This window comes from Protopterus annectens, chromosome 6.part0, assembly GCF_019279795.1.
Source record: "Protopterus annectens isolate FY-2018-M chromosome 6.part0, PAN1.0, whole genome shotgun sequence".
Taxonomy (NCBI): Eukaryota; Metazoa; Chordata; order Ceratodontiformes; family Protopteridae; genus Protopterus; species Protopterus annectens.
In genome coordinates, this window is record NC_056737.1 from 34536347 (window position 1) to 34560224 (window position 23878).

At 41.1% G+C, this 23878-nt stretch overlaps 1 protein-coding gene across 3 annotated transcripts in view; it reads left to right on the top strand.

The window, feature by feature from the left end:
* Nucleotides 1-23878, top strand: part of RPAP1 (RNA polymerase II associated protein 1) — a 2926740-nt gene that overhangs the window by 1921255 nt on the left and 981607 nt on the right. For all 3 annotated transcript variants that reach the window (XM_044073828.1, XM_044073829.1, XM_044073830.1), the window contains one exon: nt 23172-23351. In XM_044073828.1, coding sequence (XP_043929763.1) covers nt 23172-23351 — 180 coding nt within the window. The remainder of the gene's footprint in view (nt 1-23171; nt 23352-23878) is intronic.

The window sequence follows — 23878 nt, forward strand, 5'->3', positions numbered from 1 at the left end:
ATTTGTAGATATTTAAGTATCCTCCTCTTACTATTTAGGCTGACCAACCCATAAAAATTCCTTAATATTATCCTCAGGTAGTTTGTATTTGTTTGCTCCTTTCCTAATTTTATATCGCTCTGAGAAGTCCCATACAACTTCCTCCCTTTTGTTGAAACATTTCAGTCCTTTTTATTGTATGGGGTCTTGTGCCTGCATAAAGCATTTTCATGTCAGCTATTCTTAAAGCTAATAAAACTATATACATATTAGAAAAAAATGACCACTCCTATCCTCCCCTTGCCAACAAATATACATACAATGTGTTTGTCTTACATTTCTGTTTATTGATCTTTCAACCTACTTTGCTAAGTTAGAAATCTGCTTGATTCATCTTCTGTGTGACTTCCAATGTAATTCCACTTCCTTCTCTTTCATAGGTTCTTAGGCATGTACTAGTATAACTGGCCTTACAGGCCATTTTAAGCCTACTCAGTTTCCTTTGTTGTGCTCAGAATAACCTATCCCATTTGGTTATAGACTGCCCTTACCCATCCCATGGTCTATAATTATATGTTATCCCTAATGAGAATAACTAGGATAATACCATAGATAATTTGAGAGAACTCGCACATGGGATAAAGCATTTAAGAGCTGCCTCTGTCCATTAGTATTACAAGGGGCAGTCCTGAGGTAAGTTTTTTGGTAATCATCCATAGATCTAATTTACGCTTGAAAATGGCCAGGAGTGAGCTTTGTTTTATGTTGATGGGAAGTCTTTTCCTTGACCGCTGTATCTTCTGTGCAATATACCTGTTCCTCCAAACTGAAATTTGCAATGTTTCTCCACCCTGCCTGAAATTAATGTCTATATGCACTTTCAGGAGTCTTTGAATCCCTTTTCTTTCATCTCAGTATATGTTTTTCCTCTAGCTCTGTCTGCATTAAGTCCACAAAGTCTGTTCTTTGTACTCTTTCTGGAAATGCTGAAGAGCATAAGTTCTGTCTGTGTGGTCTGTCTTCCAGTTCCACAGTTTTGTGTAGCAGTTATTCCTGTATTGTGTCCATCTCTGCCTTCTTTTCAATAATGCGTATGTCAGACTTCTGCAAGGTAATTAGTGCATTTGATTGATGCAATAGGCTTCTTCAAGTTGCTGTACTTTCTGGTTGGTTGAAACTATATACTCAGTTAGCACCTCAATAATTTTAAATATTTCTGTGTGCATCTCAGTGATCTTAAGCTCCAGAGTGCTTCCTTATCCTGTCTTGCTTCAGTCATCTCTGATATTCCTTCCTAATGAACTTGATCCCTTTTCTCACGATCACAGTTCACTTTGACTTTCTCCATTACTTTTCTTAACTCTTGTTTCCTTTTCTGTGTCTTTGTTCTCCTGATCTTGTTCATTAATGCCTCTTCTTTTTAAACTTGTGCATACAGGACAGTTTGCTGATTTTATTACTGTGGATTCTGTAATCCCACCAGGAGCCACTTTCTACCCTTCCTCATCTGTAATTTCAAACCTATTCATTCTTAATGACTCCATGGCTCTCCATTGAGTATGTCCCTAAGGCCTGACTTATATATCTGTTGTGGTGCCCTTCCACAAGGGTAGCCCTCCTACTGACCCTGGGAATTAAAGAGCAGTTAGCTTTATAAGTATTATTTGCAAGATAATGACACTTATAATCATGAAAGTTATAAATATTGGTACTGATATTTTACAAGCCCTAGACCCAAACTAGTTTTTCTTTGTAAAATGTGTATCCTGCCTACTTAGCCTGTTGACTTTGAGAGGGTTACAGAGGCAGCGGACAAAGCCAAAATGAAACACCCGCTCAGATCCAGTGAATATTGCAAATATATTAACAAACAAATTCAGTACAAACTTAATCCTGATCACGACTATACAAATCCCACATTTCCCCGAAGATCTTTGACCCTCAAGTATCATCAAAGAATATTTACTAAAAATGTACTTTCTAAAATGAAAAATGCATTCTCCATAGGATCTAACTGCCTAGTAAACAAGCACTGGCAGGTCCACTTCTTATTCTTTTCAACCTGAACTTAGAAATTGGCTTTGGCCCCAAAGTACTATAAACAGCTGTGGTGATGCCACTTCTCAACAGTGGTCCCATCACTAACCCTCAAAATTACGGACCCATTACTCTTGTTTGTTTTTGTCTTTCGACTTTTCCCGGTTAGGGGTCGCCACAGCGGAACTCCGGTCTGCTAATGATTGGCAGTAGAGTTTTATGTGCTGGCTTGCCGGGCCTAACGCACAACCTTCAATGAAGGAACGTCCATACACGCATGTCACCACACAGAAGACGCTCTAACTGAGAATCGAACTGGCAACGTCTAACTGTGAGGTGACAACGCTACCGCAGCACCACCACCGCAGTATACGGACCCATTACTCTGATGAGTCTAATATGCAAAGCCATGGAATTTATCATACTAGACTGCGGTGGTGGTGCTGCGGTACCGTTGTCGCCTCACAGTTAGACGTTGCCCGTTCGATTCTCAGTTAGAGCGTTTTCTGTGTGGCGACATGCGTGAACGGGCGTTCCTTCGTTGAAGGTTGTGCATTAGGCCCGGCAAGCCAGCACATAAAACTCTACTGCCAATCATTAGCGGACCGGAGTTCTGCTGTGGCGACCCCTAACCGGGAAAAGCCGAAAGACACACACACAGACCTCATTAATGTTGATATCAAAAATTTTGCCAGATTTGACCTCCAGCAGTTCAGCTTTGTCAGTGATAGATCATTGTCTGATGAATCAGGTAAATTTATTCAACAGGATGACACAGCCATTGGGCAGTAGGCATGCTGTCCGTACAATGCACCTTTACCATACCAAGGTGTTTGATATTGTAACACATACATATGCAGTAAACAAACTAAATACACTTCAACTGACTCCTCTGTAGATACATGGATTGCAGATTGGCTGAAGGAGAGCACAAAGACAGTGAAGGCAGTGAGTGTTTCTTCGGAAAGCAAGAAGGTGACTAGTGGAGTTCCCAGTGGTCTCTCTTAAGACCTCTGCTGTTCTGCATGTATTTCCCTTATCTCCCAATTACAAATTTGGATCTCTGGTTAACGTTTGCACATGATTGCAAATAGGAGCTCATCCTCAAGTCCTCTTCCAACACACAGGCACTCCAACATGAGCTTATATTTGTTAATAACTGGTGTACTAGGAGCAGATTCAAATTAAATGCTAAAACTGCAGTATTGTCACATTTGGTAAACAATCCCTTCTTTCAATGTATAGTATAGTGTAAACAGCACCCCAATTCAAAATGAGAATGTAATGAGTGATCTTAAGTTCTTTCTCATTTGACTATCATGTTGCCCCCCCCCCCCATATCCCTGTATTCATGTGTTCATAGGTAAGTACTATGGTGCTTTTGCGGCCATTTTAAGCCTAGCTAATTTCCGTTGGTGAGACTCAGGCTGTATACCTCTTGCTTGTAAGGTAAACACCTTAAACATTATGCCAACCCCCAGTTATCTTATAGACTCCTTTGGGATGATACGTGTCTCGTTTGTTAGGGAGCAGTCGTGCAGCACTTCTCATACCTCCATAGTTCAAACAATGCTACAAGTAGTAGTAATAATAATAGCACCCATTTGTTAACCAGGTAGGCCCACTAGATAATAATCCATTTTTAGGGGCAACCTGGGAGCACTGTCTGTAAGTGACTTGCTCAAGATCACACAGTAGGACATTGAGGGCTAAAGTGATCAAAACTTGTACTACAGGAAGAATAACTCACAACCTCAACCCTGTAAGCCAACTGCTAAATCTGCACATAATACTAGGACCATAGACCTAAATCTACTTAAATAAGTAAAACAAAGCAGAGAGATAGATTTGTCATGTAGTGCCTAACCTTTGTCTGGAATAAATTTCCTTTCCAAATTAACCAGTTTGATACACCATCGTCCTTCAAAAGGAAGCTAGGTAATTGGATAGGCATTCAAAATTTCACCACTGGTATAAGTGGCTTGAGTCACTTGAAAATGAAGGTAAATCCTAGGGTGGGTCCTGGCAAGAGGTTAATGGCCTCCTGGCCTGGTTACCATGTATACTGTGTGATTCTGCTTCGTGTACCTGAAATGTAAAACTGTTGACTCCTGTACATGATAAGGAATGTTTGTTTGAAACATATTATTATTATTATTTAAAAAATTGTGTAATGATGCTTATATATATATGTATGTGAAACTTTTTATTTTTCATACATAGTATGCATTATATATTAATGTCCCCTAGAATGTAACGGAAACTTTTTTGAAGATGAGAACTGAATTCATTGCACATCCAAGTGCCTGTTTGGAGTTTTCCAGCACAGCATATCTACATGTTGGCATTTGCAGATTGTGTCCAGGCTCTGTGCAGACCTTCTCATGAGCTCAGCTCTAACTGAATTATTATTAGATTAGTCCCTCTCTTGACCTGAGTACGCAGACCATAGTACTTTAGGTATGATAGTATGACTACATGGGGTTTGTTAGTGATGGACAGTCCCTGATTAGCACACAAGCTCAATAACATTTTGTTGCTTGGGTTTTACTATTTCCACCTCGGTAAAACTAAATTCATGGTGACTAAATGCACATTAACTTAATTTCCTGTCTTAATATAACAACCAGTGTAGCTTCTGCAAATCAACAATAGAAAGAAATGTTTCACAGAGACTCCCTCGCCTTCCAAAGCAAAGAAAACTAAGCAATATACTGCTTATTTTTGGTGCTAAAATGCATCACTGAAGTCCACAGAAATTTTCTGTTGCTAGCCTGTAATATGCAGGTTGTTTGCATCATTTGTCATTAGTTCTAACACTTCTGGACACGGTATGTAGTCGTGTCCCTGTACTAGCAAATGTCTGGCCATCACACAAAACAAATACAATGTCCAGAGGCCATACTGTTCACTTTTTGGAGTTGCCCAAGTTGACCTTCCCATCACTATTAGACATCCCAGCCCATCAAAAGGAGGCAGCCAAACCAGAGGTCAACAAACTTCTTATAAAAAGAATCATCCAAACGTCCCATCAGACCTGTTTACTCAAGATTCTTTTTGGAGTTTACTCAAGATTCTTTTTAATTTCAAAGAAAATACAGGACCTCAGACCAATCTAAGTTCAAAGCAGTTTAAATCTTTAAGTAAACAAAGTTTCTGATGGTCACACTGCAATCCATCGTTCCTTGCCTGCTGGAGAGGGATTTGATATGCTGTTTGGATCTTCAGCATGCCTGTCTACATATAAAAATGGCCAAAGCATCCCAAAAATTTCTGCACCACCATACTTTCATTTAAGTGCCAGTCATTTTCAGTTCCAAGCTATGGCATGTGGTCTCACAACAATCCCCATGATGTTTACCAACTGTATGACAATAGTTGCATCTCAAATGAGATTTCAGGGGATCTGAATATTTCATCGTTGATACACTGTTGGTCTAAACACCAAAGAACTGTTTATTGCAGTTGTGTCTGTCATCACAGGTGGAGCTATTGTAAGACTTGATCTTCATAGGCTGCTGTCTGGACACCATGAAAAGGACTATGCTAGTGTGTGACTGCACTTGGTTTTGGATTAGGCTTTTTTATTTAAGGTTTAGATACTTAACATTATTTTTTTTAAATTTTACTCATATTTTAATTTGTTATATGCCATGCAGAGTAATTTGTCAGAAATGATGGGGGAGTAAATTCATATAACTAAAGAATGTATTATTTTGAGCTGGGATATAGAATCTCAATTACTCAGACATAGTAAGGTCTTACCAAGTTTAATGCTGTTGGCTGCAAAAAATCAGTTACTAGAAAATATAAGTCAAAATCTAAGCCAGCTGTAACTGAAGTACTGAATGTCATAAAGGAAATAAAAGAACCAGAAGTGGAGCCTTTAGAAAAAGGAAATAAATTACATAGAAATAAATGGAATTTGTGGAAACAATACATGCAGAATAATGTTCATCGGGAGGAGTGAGGGTTAAGGGAAGTCAGGTATTGAGCAATTTATGTAATATTGGAGTGAATGATAACTGTTAAAAAGAAGTCAAATGTGTATACAAGAAAATAAAGGAAATATTATGGAATGTTTTTGTCTATTATTGTAATCAGCATGAATATGGATAGGACTAAATAAACAGTGAAAGATAAAGGTATGGTGTAGAATAATAGTGTATTTCTATCTTTTTTGTTAAGGTGCATACATTTGCTTGTGCAGTAATATGTCACACCTAAGAAATGTGAAACAACACGCAGCTACAGACATGAGCTTTGTGAATCTATACTGTATTTATAATGGAGGCTGTTGTGCAAAGGAGTTACATGTTAATTACAATTTTTTGTGCTTTAATGACACTGGAACAAGAGGAATATGGTATCAGCATGAGGGTTGGTGAAATGTTGAAGTAGACTAAGTGAAGAATGCAAAGGGATGGTTTAATTTCTAGTAGATGTGGATTATATAAATTTTTGGCGACATTACTCAACATGACCAAATCACTTAGAGCCAATTTTTACACCACCAAATGGCTAGCATTGACACAGGTCACAGTATACGATTCATGTCCTCCTACTAGGGGGTACTATAAACACCAGTTGCTGGCATGTATAGCACTTCCCCCAATAGGCACCATCTAGAGTCTGTGCTGCTGCCACAACTCCTTTCTTGCGTGAGTTTGAGGTGGAAACAACCACCATGTTTATTTCTCCAGAATAAATGTTACTGTTATCTTCAGCTTGCCATATCATCAAAAATTTGGACAAAACAAAACCCTTTTCATCAGATGCTTGGGGAGAAAAGCTCCACCATATTACGAACATTTTTTTTTACCAAACATTTAGTAATATACATAGATTCATAGGTAGGTACTAGGCTATCGGTCCAAGGGCATAAGTAAGCCTATCCAACAAAGTTCCCTGGCTTACGTCAACCCAAGAAAGTTAATTTCCTGTGCCTCTGTCGAGCAGAGCCACAGAAGTGACCCCCAGGTGTATTTCCTATTTTCCATCCACTCAAGATTTTTCTTGAAGAGTGTTAATGAGGAACTTTGCTTGACATAGATGAGTATGGGAAGTCTCTGGGACAGGAATTTATCCCTCCAGCAAGTCCTGTTTATTGTGGTGACAAGGTTTAGGTCCCTAGAGCATGTAGCTCGGAGGGATTGGGATTTCTTTAGGTGTAGGATGTCCAGCAGCTCTGGGTTTGACATAGCTTTATATGTTAGGCAGAGATCACCTCAGAGCAGGCGATATGCTACAGACTAAAGCTGGAGTTTTTTGAGATGATTAGTGTAGGGCATGTGTTTGAGGCCAGTAATTCTCTTTGTGAGGTACTTCTGTGGCCTTTCCAGCTGCTGCAGATGTCTTGTGAGGTACATTCTAAAAGGGGCGTTGTACTCTATAATGGGTCTAATGAGTGTCGAGTAGAGGGGAACAATGACCTCTTTTTTCCTGGATTAGAACCCTTCTGTGATGAGGTGTGCCATGTAGAAGGATTTCCTGACTACTGTGGCAATGTGATTATCAAAGGAGAGACTACTGTCCACCTGGGTCCCAAGGTCTGTTATCACACATTCAGTGTTAAGAAGACTGCTGCCTATGTGGTAGTTCATGGGTACAGAGTTTTTACCAAAGGGGATAACGATGCACTTTTTGGCATTGAGCTTGAGGCCATGGCTCTGACACCAGGCATCTGTCTCACTGAGGCCCCTCTGTAGGATGTCCACATCATTTGGGGACTCGACTGTAGCTCCTAGTTTGCAGTCATCTACGAACTTCATTAGCCAGAGGCCTTATGTGTTAGCCTGTACTTCAGAGAAGTAGATACCAAACAGGAGAGGTCCCAGGACTAAACCCTGTGGTACTCCACTTGTCGCTGGTTTGAAGTCAGATTTGGAGTCTGCAACTTTACAGTGTGGGTTCTGTCAGTGAGCCAGTTGGCAACCCATCTTGTGACATAAGGATTTATACCTAGTTTAATGAGTTTAGTTATAATTCCAGAATGGGGGATGGTGTTGAAAGCCTTGGCAAGGTCAAGATAGGCTGTGTGAACCACCTTACCCTCGTCTACGGCTTTGTTGACTGCCTCAAAGAAGTCGACCAGGTTCAGGAGGCAAGATCTGCCTTTCACAAACCCGAACTAGGTGGGGTCCAGAGTTTGGAGGTTACCAATGTCTTTGTTTATGAATTCCATGATGATACATTCCATGGCCTTGCAGACCAGGCTCGTCAGTCTAATAGGGCGATAGTTCCCAGGATCAGTGGTGGCTCCCCCTTTGTGGAGTGGGATAACTGTTGCTGTGCGCCATTCAGTGAGCACAAAGCCTGACGTAAGGCTATGATTGAACATGGTGCTTAGGTGGGGAGCCAGTTCATTCTGAAGTTCGTGTAAAATGCAGCCTGGGATGTTGTCCGGTCCCATGGATGCTGTGTTTTTGGCTTTAGAGAGTGCTGCTTTTACCTGTGAAGTTGTGATTACAGGGACTCTGCATTCTTCCTGGATAGATATGAGCCCTTTAGGGGGTGAGAGGAAGGTAAAGTTAGCACTGAACCTATCTGCCAGGATGTTGGCAATATCAGTTGGTTCTGTAATTTTTGTGCCATTGTGCTGTAACCTAGAGCAGATCTGGGTGTTGCCATTGAGATTCTATAGAATGCTTTGTGGTCCTTAGAATCAGTGGCAATCTTGTTTTCATAGTTAGCTTTGGAGGATCTTATAAGGGATCTCAGCTTCTTGCTGAGGCTGACCAGGGAGCTCCTCCACTCATGGGATTTTACTCTCTCTTGCAACAATTTCTTCCTTCTGTTGTAGAGTTTGTTTATGGCAGGGGAGCACCAGATTGGCTTCCTTTTTTTGGAGAATAGCGTCTTGGTTCTTTTTGGGATAGCCCAATCCATGCACTCCTGTAAGTGCTTATAGAGTGCATTTGTGTAGGATTCAGCAGTCATAACTGTATTGTCCATCTGCATGGGTGTCATGAAGTTCACCACTTCTGTCTTAAGAAGCATGAAGTTGGCTTTGGAGAAAATTTTTACTGTAGTTTCCTTAATGGGGGGTGGGGGCGGAATGTGGATATCTAGGGTGATTAGCTTATGGTTGGATCTGACCAATGAGGAGTTGACTTCAGGTGTGGAACACCGGTCACTCATGTTGGTAATGACTAGTCTAGGATATTGTTGCCCCTGGTGGGGGTGTGGATAAGTTGATCCAGGGCATTGGAATTTATGGATTCCAGAAAGCGCAGAGCGAAGGAGTTGATACCAGTAGTTTTCCCAGTTAATGGTAGGGTAGTTGAAATTGCCCAATATTATAGTGTTTGGTTGAACAATAATATTTTCCAGTATATCAAGAAAAGAGGAGTGAGAATCCTGGAGCATGGTGGGGGATCTGTAGCAAGCTACAGTTTGGATTGCAGTTTTGCCCAGAGTTAGTTGCACTTGGATAACTTTGGCTGCATTATGCTGAGCAACTAGCCTGGAGGTGTGAATATCCTTAATGAGTATGGACACACCTCTGTTTTTGGTGTTCCGGTCTAGGTTAGATGGCCGAAAAGTGTGATATGAGTTATAGCCTGGTAATGCAGGGGTGCTCTCTGGAACCTTGAACCAGGTCTGAGTCACTGCACAGACATTGATTTTCTCCATTTTAAGGAGTGCCTCGAGTGAGTGCATTTTGAGATTTAGACTTCTAGCACTGAGTAGCATTACCCTCAGTTTTTGCTTGCCTGTTCCTGTTATGGTGGTGAATTTGTCATTTGAACCTTGCCTAAAAAAGGCACTATAGGGGCGGCAAGAGCCTTTGCCAGTATCCAAAATCCCAGGGGTGACAGGTGCAGGCCATCTGTGGCAAAGCGTCATGGTCTGTCGACCATGTCATCCCAGACAGACAGATGCTGGATCCCCTTAGAATAATACCAGAAGCTTAGCCAATTGGTGAAGTCAGTCATTTTGTCCTTGTACTGCGGTATCATTCTGGGCGATGGCAGGATGCTACTCAGGGCAAGGGTCATACCTGCCTGGGCAACAAGATCGGAGAGCTCCTCCATGTCTCTTTTCGTGTAGTCCAGGGAGGTACGTCTCAGTTCATTCACACCAACATGGACAATCACAGAGTCATATTTGACTGAACATACATGAACAGAGATCAAGTAATATACATTAACAATTACAGATTAATTTGCTAATTTGATTACATTCTTATGAATTAAAGCAAACTATTACATTATAAAGGATACTTATGCATTAGTAAACATTGAACATTATGCATTTGAAGAGGTATATTAAAGGGATTTTCGAATACATAACAGATCATGATTAGTGCTTAGAGGTGAGAGAAGGAGCTAGGTAGGCAGAAAATGTTAATACTGTAGTTAATAGATGGGATATAAAGCAGGTTCATATATATATATATATATATATATATATATATATATATATATATATATATATACATATACATATATATATATATATATATGTATATATATATATATATATATATATATATATATATATATATATATATATATATACACATATATATATATATATATATATATACATATATATATATATATATATATATATAGAGAGAGAAACGTAAGGATCCAATGGCAGCAGATACTTCAAGTAAAACTTTCCTTTAATATAGGACAACTAAGAACAAAGACATAAGCGCTTTCGTAGTGGTGCTACTTCATCAGATGTATAACATAAACTTCTCAAGTTCAGTAGTCTTTTGCGCATATATATTCCAAAGTTATAGCCTCTTATGTGTTCTCGACAAACAAATCTCCTCACCTTCAGGTTCCCTAGCTACACGGTTGCCTTTTTATGGTGTAGATTCAGAGATGTTGAACTGTTAAGTTGTTAGCTTCCAAAGTTCGTATCAACTTCATAAAACTATCACCATTAAACCGATTACAGATGAAGTTTACAGGAGCAATTATATAGATACTACCTGAAACAACTTACATTAACCAGGTTCATATGTTTTTCGAGTAAATCGTAAGCCAAGGACTGTTGATGGAATAAATATAGTTAATGTAAGTTGCTTCAGGTAGTATCTATATAATTGTTCCTGTAAACTTCGTCTGTAATCTGTTTAATGGTGATAGTTTTATGAAGCTGATACGAACTTTGGAAGCTAACAACTTAATAGTTCAGCATCCCTGAATCTACACCATAAAAAGGCAACCGTGTAGCTAGGGAACCTGAAGGTGAGGAGACTTGTTTGTCAAGAACACATAAGAGGCTATAACTTTGGAATATATCTGCGCAAAAGACTACTGAACTTGAGAAGTTTATGTTATACATCTGATGAAGTAGCACCTCTACGAAAGTGCTTGTGTCTTTGTTCTTAGTTGTCCTATATTAAAGGAAAGTTTTACTTGAAGTATCTGCTGCCCTTGGATCCTTAAGTTTCTACTGTGTGGATTACAATTTACTTTTTGGATTCAAGAATTGGTTGGGTATTGTGGTCTGTATCCTAAATATATTATATATATATATATGTATATATATATATATATATATATATATATATATATATATATATATATATATATATGGCTATCGTAAGGTTATGTTACAAGTACAGAGTTGTGGAGTGAGCAGTATCACAAAACTGTATATAGCTGGGAGAGGTTAGTAAAACTGTTCAAGTATTGGTGACTACTAATTGTGGGGCATAGGATTCTGAAGGAAAATAAGTGGTATGATAACATGGCAAGCTGAAGATAACAGTGAGCAACAGATGGGAAGAAGGTAAGAAAAAATGGCATCCAGCAAAGAGATGGGTTGTATGAGAGAAGACATGTGACAGGCATAACTGTTGAAGTTAGAAGAGTGACACTGAATCAAGAGAGGACAGTTGAAGCAACCCCTCAACCCCATGTAGAAAAAAAGGGGGGGGGGGGGTTGCTGATCATGTAGATCATAGCAAATGATTTCTGTATGTGTTTTGTATGTTGATGTTTTCAAGATTGATAAAGATTTTTCAAAAATAAGTTAATATGTTTTATTTTCTTGATTCTTATATGTGTAAGAAAGGCAAGTATGAAATAATAAGGAAGAAGATAGTGGTAGTGGTATGTCTTTCTTAGCTTTGTGAACAAAAGTCCAAAGTTCTGAAATAGTAAAAATGGGGGCTTTTTAAAATTAAATCTACTCACATCCACACAACATGGCTTCTGCCCCAACCATAGCACCATGACTGCTCTAATTACGTTCACCCAATCAATAACACAAGCCAGAGACAACAACAAACTTGTCTGCTGTCTATTCCTTGACCTCTCCACAGCCTTTGACACTGTTTCCCACTCCCTACTCCTTAACAGACTGGCTGACCTTAATATTTTTAAACCTACTCTGACATGGTTTTCTAGCTGCCTTTCCAACTGGCAGCAATCTGTCAAATGGCTCTCTAACTTCTCCTCTTTTCTTCCTGTATACACTGGTGTACACCAAGGATTCATCCTAGGACCACTGTTATTCAACATTTGCAGCTCCCATTCCACTGTCATTAATTATGCTGATGATTCCGCTATCATTTCCACCTCTGACACTATGTCAGACCTACTCTTACTTATCCAAAAGTCATTTCACTGTGCTGAAAATTGATTCACTAACAACCAGCTTATACTCAACCTTAAAAAAACTAAACCACTACTATTTCTAAGTCCCTTTTCCATCATAAAACATCATTTACTATCACATCACTTAACAACACTATCATAAACATTTAAACACATACTAAGCTGCTGGGTGTTATAATAGATGACCAACTTAAATTTGATTTGCATATTTTAAACTGTATAAAGAAGACACATCACAAATTACGACTGCTTTACAGAAATATAAAATACCTCACGACACTATAGACTTCATTTCGCATATGCCTTTCTTCTTCCCACCCTCCGTTATGCCTCCCCAATCTTGACCAATCTACAATCCTTGCTTAAGGCCAAGCTTGAACTAAACTGCAGTAAAGTTGTCAGGTGTGTTGCTAACCAGTCATACAACTCTCACCACTGCCTTTCTGTCCGTTCTCTTCACTGGTTTGACCTTCCCCATCTACTTTTACTCATCCAATTGTCCCTGATTCAATCCATCCTTAACAATCCCTCCTCTTGCCCTGCCATTTCTTCCCTTATATCCCTTTACTCCCCCACCCACTGTCTTTGGAGTTCTACAGTGGATATAAAAAGTGTAAACACCCCTGTTAAAATGCCAGGTTTTTGTGATATAAAAAATGAGACCACAATAAATAATTTCAAAACTTTTCCCACCTTTAATGTGACCTATATCCTGTACAATTCAATTGAAAAACAAACAAATCTGTTTGGGAAAAAAAATAAAAAAATAAAAAAAAACGTACAATAAGCTGGTTGCATAAGTGTGCACACCCCTAAACTAATACTTTGTTGAAGCACCTTTTGATTTAATTACAGCATTCAGTCTTCTTGGGTACACACCTGCCATCAATTAAAGAGACTCTGATTAACCCCAAATAAAGTTCAGCTGTCCTAGTAGGATTTTCCTGACATTTACTCAGTTGCCTGCTACAGCAAAAGCCATGGTTCGCAGAGAGCTTACAAAGCATCAAAGGGTTGTCATTGTTGAAAGAAGGGTACAAAAAAATTTCCACAGCATTGGATATGCCATGGAACATAGTGAAAGCAATCATCAAAAAGTGGAGAAAATATGGGACAACAATGATGTTGCAAAGAACTGCATGTCCCTCCAAAACTGATGAAAAGACGAGACGAAAAGTGGTCAGGGAGGCTGTCAAGAGACCTACAGCAGTAGTGAAAGAGCAGGAATTTCTGGCAAGTACTGGTTGTGTACTACATGTGATAACAGTCTCTCGTATTCTCCTTATGTCTGGGCAGTGGGGTAGGGTTGCAAGACGGAAGTCTTTTCGTACACAGAAAAACATCCAGGCTCAGCTAAAATTTGTAAAACAATACATCAAGTCTCCCAAAAAACATGTGAGAAAATATGTTGTGGTCTGATGAGCCCAAAGTTTTTGGCCACAGTTTCAAAAGGTATGATCTGATGTTGTTAATCTTCATTCCATTCATCACTGATGGGTTCAGTTCCGAGCCCTTGGAACTGGGTTGACCTTACACCAAAGCTCGTGCCAGCCAAAAACTCTTGTGCTAAGATTTTACCCACAATCCTCTTCTCCCTGTTACCTCGGATCTCGTTTGCTGCATTGTCGTAAAGCTGTGTTCAAGCCAGCACCCCGCTAAGTCTGTCATATTTGTTGTAAATTCTGATTTTTTGATATTGCTGTTATCCCTAAATAGTTTAGTTTATTTCTATATAGTGTGTTACCTCTATATCTGTGTATCGCTATGTTTTACTTCCCCTTTTTCCTGTCAACTACCTGCTGGTAATCTTTGTACCATCGCTGGTACTATCTTTCTATTTACCAGCTGTGGTAATTCTCCTATAAAATTATTGGTATCTCCTCTCTTTCCACCTCTAGCTACTATAGTTCTGTACTTAGTTGTGTTCTTCTGTTATTTTCTGTTTGTGTTTTTTTGAATTTGTTGGTGTTAACATGTCTGATGAAAAGGGCACTTCGGGGTTCAAGCATTGCCTGAAGTGTGGGAGAAAAATGCCTAGTAGTGACCTCTGTGATGACCATGTTTATTGTTCGGGTGTGCCTCATCTCTCAGTTCAACCCCCTTGTTCTTTCTGTGCAGGGTTTGGTTCTCTTACCCTGAATGAATGTAAAAATAAATTGAGTTTGAAGGGCCTTCTCAAATTGCCCTAATCAGAGGCTCTCTCTGTATCGGAGGGTTCACCCCCTCCAAAGAAAGCGTGAGAAGGAAAGACCGCCAAAACCGAAAATGCCAAAATTTTCTGCACCGGAGCAGAAGTCTTCGTCTATGGCACCGTCTTCAGTACCATCTATTTCTCTAGTGTCGACACCAACTCCCTTGGCACCGACAATGTCTATGGCACCGAATGTGACCGATACAGAAATCTTGACTTGGACACCGATTACAACTCTGAGCCCTTCCACGGCTCCGATGACTCAGTCTGACACTGCTGCTCCTCTCGTCTCAAAAATGGAGACGGTGGTGCCTTTAGACTCACAAGCATGGACCCAATACTCCCCATCTGTAGACCCCTTCTTGGTCAGGTTTATAGTCCCTTCTTAGAGTGTCCAGAGTCCCCCACGGGGATATCCACTAGATCCACCAGGAGCGTCTCCAAACTGGACGTGGTGCGCCTTGTGGACCAGCTGCTGACAGCCAGGAGGATTCCTTCGGATTCTAAACCCCAGTCCCTTCTAGGACTTGGGTTTTCTGCTTCACGAACTCCATCAAACTCTCCTCCTTCATCCTCCTTGCAGGTTCCGAAGCCCTTAGCACTGATGCCTCTCTCGGCACCCTTGGTTTTGGTGCCGATAATGGACCTCACTTCGGCCCCGGATTCAACCTTTTGGCCTTCGGTTCCATTGGAACCGGGTCTTCCTCAGGCCTGGGATTGGACTGCAGGTTCCTCAGTTCCGAGTTCAGTGTCGGCTTTTTCCACGGTGCCATCCATGGCTCCAGGAACCCTGTTGGTACCTTTCCAGCTTGAGGCTGCACTCCTGGGAGCGGGCTTAATGGAGCGGGGAGTGACCCCGGTTCCGAGGTTGTCCTTCTCGGTTCTGGGCTCCCATCCCTCTTTGGGCGGCCCTGCTTTCCAGGTGATGGAGAGGGCTTTTGCCTCTGTGAGCAAGCCTTCGGTGTTGGAGTCCCCATGTCCTCCCCCTGTGCTACAGCTGTCACAGGCCACTGTCCCCGATCGAGCATGGGAGCCACAGCAGACCCTATTGCAGGGTGCCCCTTCTTCCAGGTCCTCCTTAGAAACTCCAACTGAGGAAGTTCCTAGGAAGAAATCGTGCAAGAGGAAGCACATGGACTCTACTGAGGAGTCCCTCACTGAGGATACGGATTATGATGAAGGGGAAGAGTCCTTACAATCATCTCCTGATTATGTCTCCTTCAGAGAAATCCTGGAGATTTTGAAACAGAGGGGTGATTGGAAGCCCAAAAATCCTTCCTTGGAGGAATCCGTTGTCCTGCTGGCCTTTTGTGCTCGATCATCTACCTCCTGGGTGACCAAGCCTGCAGATGAGTTGCTTCAGCTTGTGGTGCAGTGCACCTGGAATAACCCTGACATGGTTGAAGCAATCCCCAAGAAAAGAGACAACATCCTGTCTCCCCCTGAAGAACTTCCTCATTGGTCCAAAGGTTTACCGGTAGATGCTATGGTGGTGGCGGCAGTCACCAAGAAAGAGCTTGCTGAGGAGAGCCATACTGTTCATCTGCCTAACAGGGAGTCCCGCATGGTGGACAGACTGGGGAAGCGAGTTTTTGCTTCATCGACCTTTGCCATTCGGTCTTTGAACTACCTGGCACATTTCACCAGACTCCAGAGAGACCTACTCTCCGAACTCTCTGGTACTCTGTCAAGGAAGGTGTCTAATGAGGTTAATGACAAGGTAGCCTTGCAGCTAGTGACCCTGGAATCGATTTCTAATTCGTCCATGAGGTTGATTTCACATACAACCGAAGGGGCGGCTACAGCTGTGGGTTCAGGCATAGTTATGAGACGTTAAGGCTGGATGTGCCTGTGTGACTTCATGGATCCTTTTAAGTCTTCCTTCCTTGCTCCAGTGGAAGCGTCTTCCCTATTTGGCCCCAAAGTGAAGGACATGTTGGCCAGGTGTGTGATGTATGTTTCTCTACTCCTCAGCATCTCTCTTCCAGGAACCAGAAAATTGTGGCACAAAAAAGTCTTGGGGTTCTTTTCATGACACACGTGGCGAGTTTACCCCCAGAGGCAGAGGGGGCAACTCGCCTGGAAGATGCCCCTACAGAGGCAGAGGGAGTCTGCGTAATCAGGGTTCCTGAGATTCCTTCTCTGGACAGCCCTATCTGTGCTCCTGAAGAGCAGCCTGATAGCTTTCCCTGAAAGCAGTCCTGCCTTGCTATTTATTACCACCGACTCATGGGTGCAGAAGATAATATCCAGAGGTTACCAGATCCCCTTCGACTCCTACCCAAAACCTCCAAAGTGAACCCAGATGTCCCACCCAGGCTAAGGAAAGAGGCAACTCTACAAATAGAACAGCTGTACTTAAAAAGATGCATCCAGAAAGTCCCACCAGACCAGATAGGATCTGGATTTTACTCAAGGTTCTTTTTGGTGCCAAAGAAGACAGGGGACTGGAGGCCAATTTTAGACCCCAGCTGTTTAAACAAGTTCATCAGCCAGACAGAATTCTGGATGGTCACAATTTAGTCCATTCTCCCTTTTCTGGAGGAAGGTGATTGGATGTACTCGACAAACACTCCAGAAGGTTACTTTGCTTCCAGCTGGGAGACAATCATTACCAATTCCGTGCCCTGCCTTTCGAACTCTCTACGGCCCTCAGAGTGTTAAAATGCATGGCAGCAGTGACAGCTCACTTGAGACTACAAGGATTCCGGGTGTTTTTATATCTGGACGATTGGCTCCTCACTGCTCCCATCAAGCATCTACTGGTAACATCCTTACATTACACTGTCTCTCTGGCGCATCACCTGGGGATATCCATAAATTGAGAAAAGTCCAACCAAGACCCTGGATTTTATGGGGTAATGTTCAATACCAGCTCTTGCTTGATTTCTCTCCCAGATCACAAGCTTCAAAGACTAAGGATACAGCTCCAAGTGATACTCTGCCACAAATTGGTTCCGGCTCAACAGGTTCTTCAGTTGGTAGGGTCGATGGCAGCATCTATATCTAGAGTCCCCCTAGCAAGACACCACATGAGACTAAAAAACAACAAGAAATCCCAAACCAGGGCCATGAGACTCTTACAGTAGCTTCTGTTGACCCAATGGTACCCGAACCGTCAACTGTTGTCTTACCAGATTCGTATTACAGATTGGTGCAAACTGGATCTTTCTTGGTGGATGAAGCCAGACACAGCACTTTGGAGCCGGCCCTTCCATCCCCCTCAGCCCAGCGCCATTGCGACCACGGACGCTTCTCTGATAGGTTGGGTGGGCCATTATCAGGGAATGACTGTCCAAGGCACATGGTCCGATCTAGAGGCAAAATCTTCACATAAATGTTCTAGAACCGAGGGCAGTGTTTTTAGCATTGCAAGCATTTCAGACTGCTTTCTTTCGGGAACAGTTGCCATCCATTCAGACAACATGTCATTAGTTTGGTACATCAACAAACAAGGAGGAATCAAGTCCTATCCCCCATGTTGAGAAGCCATGAGAGTTTGGCAGTGGGCGATAGCTTCCCAACCACTTTCTGATAGCAACGCATATCCCGGGGATTTCCAGCATGATCGCAGACAAGTTGAGCAGGTCCATTCTCTTGCCTCATGAGTGGGCCCTCAACCCCAACTTAGCGGAGAAGATCTTCAATCATTGGGTCTAGCCTTGCTGTGACCTTTTCGCCTCCCTGTCCAACCACAAGTGCAGCAACTACTTTGCCCTAATTCCCCCGCCGGAGGAGCCCTCAAGGGATGCACTTATCCACGATTAGCCCACGGGACTTCTCTATGCTTATCCTCCTATTCCTCTGATTCTTCTAGTTCTGAAGAAAGCCCTCCAGTTGAAAAGCAAAAGGATCCTCATAGCCCCTTTTTGGCTTTGACAGGTGTGGTTCCCCTTTCTCTGGCCTCATCTTCTTTGCAGTCCATGGATCTTAGATCCAACTCCAGATCTGATATCTCACCCTCAACGGCTGAGCCACCTGAACCTTTTCAGCCTCAAACTCACAACTTGGCTTCTCCACTTCCAATGATTGCCAGGCATTGTAATCTTTCCTCTCCAGTATATGCTATCATTCTGGCTTCGCATAAACCATCCACCAGAAAACTTTATGCTGACAAATAGAAAAGATTTGCGATTTGGTCTAAACAAAGAGAATTGGATCCCTTTTCTGCACGCATCTCTTCTGTACTCCTAATCTGCCCAAATTTTTTGAGGAGGGCGCTACAGCTTCAACTATTCATGTCCATTTAGTTGCCATTTTGAATTTTCATAATGGTTTTGGGGATTCTTCTTCAGTTTCTTATCATCTGAGCAAAACCTTTTTAAAAGGAATCTATCATGCAAGACCTCCCCTTAAGCAACCTACTGAACCATGGAGTGTCACACTTAATTTGCAGTCCTTAACAAGGTCTCCCTTCGAGCTGGCAGCCATGTGTGACATCAAGTTTCTATCCAGGAACTCCATTTTTCTGGTGGCTATTACTTTGACTAGACACATTTCCGAGCTCCATGCTCTTTGTATCAAGCGTCCTTATCTGATTTTTCATAAGGACAGAGTATCACTTCGGACCAATCCTTCCTTCCTTCCTAAAGTAATTTCCGAGTTCTCCATTAATCAGACTATGGATTTGCCTGTGTTCTTCCCTAATTTTTCCAACAAGGGAGAGTATTGTTTACATTTATTGGATGTTCACAGACAATTGAGGTTTAATCTAGACAGAACAGAAGCAATCAGGAAATCTGAGCAATTGTTTATTTCTTTTTCTGGTCCAAAAATGGGAAAGTCAGTCTCTAGAGTGACTCTATCCAAATGGCTTCATAACCTTCATTTATAACCTAGAAAGGAAATCTGTTCCGCCAAACATCAGGGCTCACACCACCAGATCAATGGTCATTTCTGTGGTGCTCCACTCCTGAGCTTCAATGGACGACATCTGTGTAGCAGCTGCATGGGCCTCTCCCATACCTTTATCACTCATTACAAACTGGATCTGATCTCCAGGGGAAGGGCATCCTTTGGTTCAGTGGTGCTCAGGAATGTTCTTCTTTAGGGCCACCCGTGGATATAAGGTAGCTGGGGACTCTGTCCCATCAGTGATGAATGGAATGAAGATCAACAACATCAGATAAAGAAGTTATGTCTTACCATAACATTCCATCTGTGTTGTTGATCTTCATCCATTCATGACATCCCACCCTCCTTCCCCCTCCTAAAGGCTCCTGGGGGATCCTGGGAGCCGGCCTCTACTTTACTTGGTAGGGCAAACTCGATCTGAGGTAACAGGGGGAAGGGGATCATGGGTAAAATCTTGCCTCAAGACTTTTTGGCTGGTGCGAGCTTTGGTATAAGGCCGACTCGTTTCCGTGGACTCGGAACCAAACCCATCATTGATCAATGGATGAAGATCAACAACACAGATGGAATGTTATGGTAAGACGCAACTTATTTTTTGGCGCAAAACAACACTTTGCATCACCAAAAGAAAACCATCCCCACATCCCCATGTTGAAGCATGGTGGTGGCAGTATCATAATTTGGGGTTGCTTATCTTCATCTGGAACTGGGGTCAAGGTGGAGGGAATTATGAACATTTCCAAATACCAATCACCTTTTGCTCAAAACCTTCAGGCGTCTTCTAGAAAGATGAAGAGAAATTTCACCTTTCAGTACAACAAAGACCCCAAGCATACCTCCGGATCAACAAAAGAATGGCTTCACCAGAAGAAAATTAAAGTTTTGGAATGGCCCAGCCAAAGCCCAGACCTAAATCCAATAGAAAATCTGTGGGGTGACCTGAAGAGGGCTGTGCACAAGAGATGCCCTCGCAATCTGACAGATTTGGAGCACTTTTGCAAGGAAGAGTGGGCAAATATTGCCAAGTCAAGATGTGCCATGCTGATAGACTCTTATCAAAAAGATTGAATGCTGTAATTAAATCAAAAGGTGCTTCAGCAAAGTATTAGTGTACAGGTGTGCACACTTATGCAACCAGCTTATTGTATGTTTTTTTTATTTTTTATATTTTTCCCCTAATAGATTTTTTTTTGTTTTCAATTGAATTGTACAGGTTATAGGTCACATTAAATGTGGGAAAAGTTTTGAAATTATTTATTATGGTCTATTTTTTTATATCACAAAAAAATAGCATTTTAACAAGGGTGTGCACACTTTTTATATCCACTGTATAAGCCTAAAGCATCCATTGGACAATGCATGTAGCTTAGGCTACTTGTTTTTTACCTGTTTTTTTTCGCTGTATTTTCTACTACACTAAAATGTATGCATTGTTGCTTAAATGTTTAACCTTGTTTTAATTGTGGAGCTTTTCTCCCCGGGCCTCCACTGAAAATGGAAATTATCCAGCTGGACTAGCCCGGTCAACAAATGTAAAATAAAATAAATAAAATAAATGTAGCTACTCAGTTGCAGTAGCCTGGAACAAACTACCATGGAACATTAGAAATCTGCCCCATACCCATAGTTTCAAAAAACTATTAAAGGAAAACCTACAAAATTCATGGATCTGTTCATGCCAAAAACCCAGCTTAACATCTTACATCTACTAACTGTTTCTGTGTGCTTACTCCCGCTTCCTACTTTACTCATCTTAACTTCTCTCTTTTCCTCTGGTTACTTGTTCACTCTTCTCTATACCTTGCTTTTCTACCTTCTCTTTCTGTCTTGTAACTCCCCCTTATTTTATCTTTTTCTTCCTCTCCTTTGTGATTTTGCTGTTTTAGTACATGAAGTGTCAGTTCTCAAATTACAACAGGCACCTCATGGTAAGGATGTTGCATACCTAAAAACTGAAATGGAAAGAAAAAAGTGGGGATTATGAACAGGGAAATCATAGGAACATTTAGGAGAATTCTGAGGGAAGAAATATTAAAGGAGGAGCAGAAAACATTGAAAATGTGAATGAAAATGTTGGAATTCTCTAAAACAGGACTTTTGCTAAGGATTGGGGAAGAAATTGATCTGTAAGGACATTATTGTATTGAAGAAGGGGAGGGATGGAAGAGATTAAGTGCCTACAGAGGAGCAAGAGTAACAAAGCTGGAAGATATTTTTAATAGGTATATAGTAATGGGATGCTTAAATCATACATTTAATGATTCAGTCTTCCAGATTTATAATAATGGGGTGCTTAAATCATACGCTTAATGATTGTCTTCCAGATTTTTAATAATGGGGTGGTGCTTAAATCATTTGTGTAATGATTCCATCTTCCTGATATATAGTAATGGGGGTCCTTAAATCATTGTTCTTGATTAAGAAGAGGTGAGTATGTATTGATGTTGCTAGATAATTAAAGATATAGAGTTGATGTTGTCAACACAAGCTTTTAGTAAGCAGAGATTTGTTACTCTTCCTTGCTTTTTGCATAAGCCTTCTAAGTCATGAACTGGAAGCGGACATATGAAGCTTTTTACCAAACATCTTTATTTTGTATCAGTATTAGCACTTTAGTCATAAGATTTCCACTGATCTTGGTTATAGTGAAACAGTTCTCCTGTATATATAGACAGAAATCATTACTTGGGTGGAGCTTGAGGTTAGCGGTAGCATTGTTATACAAATTAAAGCCAAATCTGATTAGTTGTTTAAATTGAGCTGCAACCAGTTAAACAGTAGTTGGTGACACCATCATTTGCATGTAATTCAGTGAGTGGATCCTGAGACTCTTTTATATACTCCTGCATTTTTACTTCTGCACCATTACTTTTGTGCTCCCCAGTAATGTCAGTGTTCCATTGCACACTTAATAAGCTTGTAGACCCCTTACCACACGAAGAATATGTTGGAGTATTGTACATATAGTTTACAATCATTTTAACAGTTATTTCTATAATGGCATCATGTGTTGTGGTATGTTAAATATTATGGTTAAAATCCGATCTCTTTGCATAACCTCCTGTAATGGGGTTATCTGAGCTTGTGCAATTGAGAACATATTTTCTGGTTTGTGGAGTGATAAGTTTGGGGTCATGACAGTACTGTAAACTTCATTTTGTTTCTTAGTTAACCGTACTGTGTGGTATTTGTGTTATTGCCTTATCTTAGAAGTTAACATAATTATTTATCTGTGTGCAGCCAAATCATTTTCTTGTCTGCCTAAATGATTCATCAATAAGAGATAAAGGAAGCAAGGAAGAGTAAAAAATCTCTATATACTAAACTTGGACTGACAACATTGACTGTGTACCTTATTTGTTACTCCTATGGCCATTTAGTGACAGGGTAGTTGATAGAAAGCTTCAGTTAGTGGTTCTTTATTCACTTTGTTGCTGTTTAATAAAGTATTAAAAAATGCCATTTTCATTATTTTGCTTCTTGCCTTCACTGTGATTTATGTGTGTGTATTTTTTTCCTTTTAGTGATCTTTATCCAGTTTTGGTGAAGATTCTTCATTCCCTGCCAAACACTGAAGTCCAGAAGTTGGTTTGCAGCACCACATGGCAATTGTCCCAGCTAAGAATCACAGCTCTCATTACGTTACTTGCCAATGTAACAAAAACAGCTGGCTGTGCTGCTGCATTACAAGCTGCCCTAACCAGGTAATGTTGTCCTGTACCCAGGTACTCTAACTTTGTAACTAGGTAATGTTGTCTTGTACTCAGGTACTCCAGCTTTATAACCAGGTAATGTTGTCCTGTACCCATGTAGTCTTTGTAACCAAGTAATGTCACTCTGTGCCCTTAGGTAGACTTGATGCAAGCTGCCCTGCCCAGTTAAATGCCACATTTTACCCAGATAATGTAACTTTGTACCCTAGGTGAGATTTGATGCAAGCTGCCCTGACTGGGTAATGTCACTCTGCTACTAACACAGTATGGACCATAAACTAACATAGCGTTTGAAAGAAAAAAAAACTTGTTTGTTGTCCAAAATAGTGAATCCTAAGTGTTTAACTGGCCAACAGGTAATGGCCTGTGAGCCACAGTGGCATTAACTGGAATAGGACCAGAATGTGAAATGTTATTGTAAGTACTAGGAAGTTTTTGTGACTACTTAGAGATTCTGGTAGGCTAGAACTCCTGGGTTACATACCTGGAGTGTAACAGCACTTGAAAGTGACAGTGTG